Source organism: Nansenia antarctica (genome assembly GCF_963989245.1).
Source record: "Nansenia antarctica genome assembly, chromosome: 2".
Classification (NCBI taxonomy): Eukaryota; Metazoa; Chordata; class Actinopteri; order Argentiniformes; family Microstomatidae; genus Nansenia; species Nansenia antarctica.
The window spans coordinates 24,829,805-24,832,304 of record NC_137675.1 but is presented as its reverse complement, the minus strand read 5'-3'; the positions used below and the strand labels follow the sequence as shown (position 1 = coordinate 24,832,304).

At 56.2% G+C, this 2,500-nt stretch overlaps 1 protein-coding gene across 1 annotated transcript in view; it reads right to left on the bottom strand.

The window, feature by feature from the left end:
- Positions 1–2,500, bottom strand: part of LOC308150006 (transcription factor E2F8-like) — a gene marked incomplete at its 3' end in the record, with an annotated part of 9,189 nt that overhangs the window by 3,385 nt on the left and 3,304 nt on the right. The window contains exons 6-9 of the mRNA XM_080522879.1: positions 1,909–2,049; positions 1,673–1,775; positions 799–1,387; positions 357–641 (exon numbers count right to left, since the gene is read on the bottom strand). Coding sequence (XP_080379005.1) covers positions 357–641; positions 799–1,387; positions 1,673–1,775; positions 1,909–2,049 — 1,118 coding nt within the window. The remainder of the gene's footprint in view (positions 1–356; positions 642–798; positions 1,388–1,672; positions 1,776–1,908; positions 2,050–2,500) is intronic.

The window sequence follows — 2,500 nt, the reverse complement described above, 5'->3', positions numbered from 1 at the left end:
GTGTGTACCTCAGTGTGCAGGTGTGTGTATGTACCTCAGTGTGTAGGTGTGTGTGTGTGTGTGTGTGTGTGTGTACCTCAGTGTGCAGGTGTGTGTGTGTGTGTGTACCTCAGTGTACAGGTGTGTGTGTGTGTGTGTGTGTGTGTGTGTGTGTACCTCAGTGTGCAGGTGTGTGTGTGTGTGTGTGTGTGTGTGTGTGTGTACCTCAGTGTGCAGGTGTGTGTGTGTGTGTGTACCTCAGTGTGCAGGTGTGTGTGTGTGTGTGTGTGTGTGTGTGTACCTCAGTGTGCAGGTGTGTGTGTGTGTGTGTGTGTGTACCTCAGTGTGCAGGTGTGTGAGTGTGTGTGTGTGTGTACCTCAGTGTGCAGGTGCGCGGGGGTCAGGGGGACGGCCCTGACCGGGGTCATTAGCCCCGCCTCCCCGTCCGAGGCCGCGCCCCTGTCCTCCTTCTCCAGGAAGCTCTCCAGGCTCTGCGCCAGCGTCTGATTGGCCAGGGCGAGGCCGGGGGCGGGGCCTCCGGGGGAGTTGAGGAACTCGGGGTCCAGGTGGAGGGCGTGGGGGGCCGGGCGGCTGGACAGCAGAGCCGCCCGCTTGGCCTTCAGACGCGCCTGCAGGATCTCACACAGCTTAGGGGACGCATCCTAGAGGGGGGAGGGGGGGAGACAGATGAGCTCAGAGAGAGTGTGTGTAGAGAGGTCTTACTCTAGAGTGATGGTGTGTGTGTGTGTGTGTGTGTGTGTGTGTGTCTAGTCTTACCCTAGAGTGTGTGTGTGTGTGTGTGTGTGTGTCTAGTCTTACCCTAGAGAGGGTGTCGACCCTCTTGGTCTTGGAGGGGCTTCCCTCCCCAGCAGGTCTCTCTGCACACACACGCTTCAGCCCCGAGGGGGAGGGGCTGCTGCCGGGGTCGTGACCCCTGAGGGGGGGCTGCAGCCCCGCCCCCCCCGCCGTGACATCACCGGGGCTCCGCCCAGCCTGGTCCTCGAAGGTCATGGAGCGCACGGCCAAGCTGGGCCAGGGGGCCAGGGGGCGTGGCCTGAGGGCGGACGGGTGCATGTACACAGCGTACGAGCCGCGCCCTTGTTGCTGCGGCAACAGCACGGGGATGAGGGACGCTCCGCCGCACTGGGCGGGGTGGAGGTAGGACAGCGCCCCCGGTGGGTGGGAGGGGAACCGCACACGCTGGGCGAGGTGGTGGGCGGTGTTGATGTTGATGTTGACGGTGGGCTGGAGTTGTTGGAGTTGTTGGGGTTGTTGGTGTTGTTGGTGTTGTTGGGTCAGGGTTAATACAGCCGTCTGAAGGGGGAGGGGGGTGTGGGTGGGGGTAGGCGACTGCTCTGGCTGTGGCTGGCCTTTGGGAACACACACAGGCCCCCTGTGGACTCCACCCCTGGGGGAGCAACAGAAGCGTCATTAGGGTTGAACCACATCCGACCGGCGGGGCTAGCGGTTAGCCTCGTTAGCCCTAATCTGTAACAGCCCCCTTTTTTGGGGTGGGGTTTGTTAAGAATGCTAAAGAAGACGAAGGAAAAGAAAGAAAGAGGAGGAGGAGGAGGGGGAGGGGGAGGGGAGGAGCAGGAGCAGGGGGAGGAGGAGGAGGAGCAGGATGAGTAGGGGGAGGATGAGGAGGAGGAGGAGGGGAGGAGAACGAGGAGAACGAGGAGGAAGTGCTTACGTGGATTGCTGGTCCAGCTGGATCTTACAGATGGCCGCAGGTTGCGCCATTTTGTTGGGGAAGAAGTCACCGCTGGAGGAGGAGGAGGAGGAGGAGGAGTCGTCTGAGAGAAGAGCACAGCGGCCATGTTTAAGTAAGTAACGTTTATTTATATAGCACAATTTTACAACGACAAACAGAGCTTAACAGATAAAAAGAGAAAACACTGGTAAAAGAGGAAAAACAAGATAAAATACAGATAAAGAGGGAGGGGTGGCGGGTGAAGGTGCGTCTGCTCCCGGGGGAGGAGAAGAGGTTCTTAGCGCAGTTGTCCACGGAGGCGCGGGACTCCAGCAGCCTCCTGGCGGCGGTGGCGGTTGACCCCGAGACCTCCACGTCTGAAACACAACACAGCAGCACTGAGCAGGGGTCCCACACCTACTGAAACATCTAATTCAAGCACCTTTCAAGGACTTTCAAGACTCAACTCCCTCAAATTCAAGGACCCAACTCGGCGTAGTTTGAGACAGAACTAGTTGATGAGCTACGTTTAAAAAAATTGCATTTTTGAGAGAGAGAGAGAGAGGGGAATTCAAGCACTTTCAATGACCCATGTCTATTTTCCCAAACTTTTAAGACCTTGATTTCTTTTTCGTGGGAACCCTGACTGAGGCTGCGCTCGTATATTCGCTCCGGAAATCTGATCAGCACTCAAGGAATGCCCTCTTGTCCGATCAAATGACTTTAATACTAAATTACTTTTTTAAAATGATTTAGAAATTTACTGTAATAATAATAATAATATTGCCTTTTATTTGTATTGCACTTTTCCTTCAAAAGAATATGCTA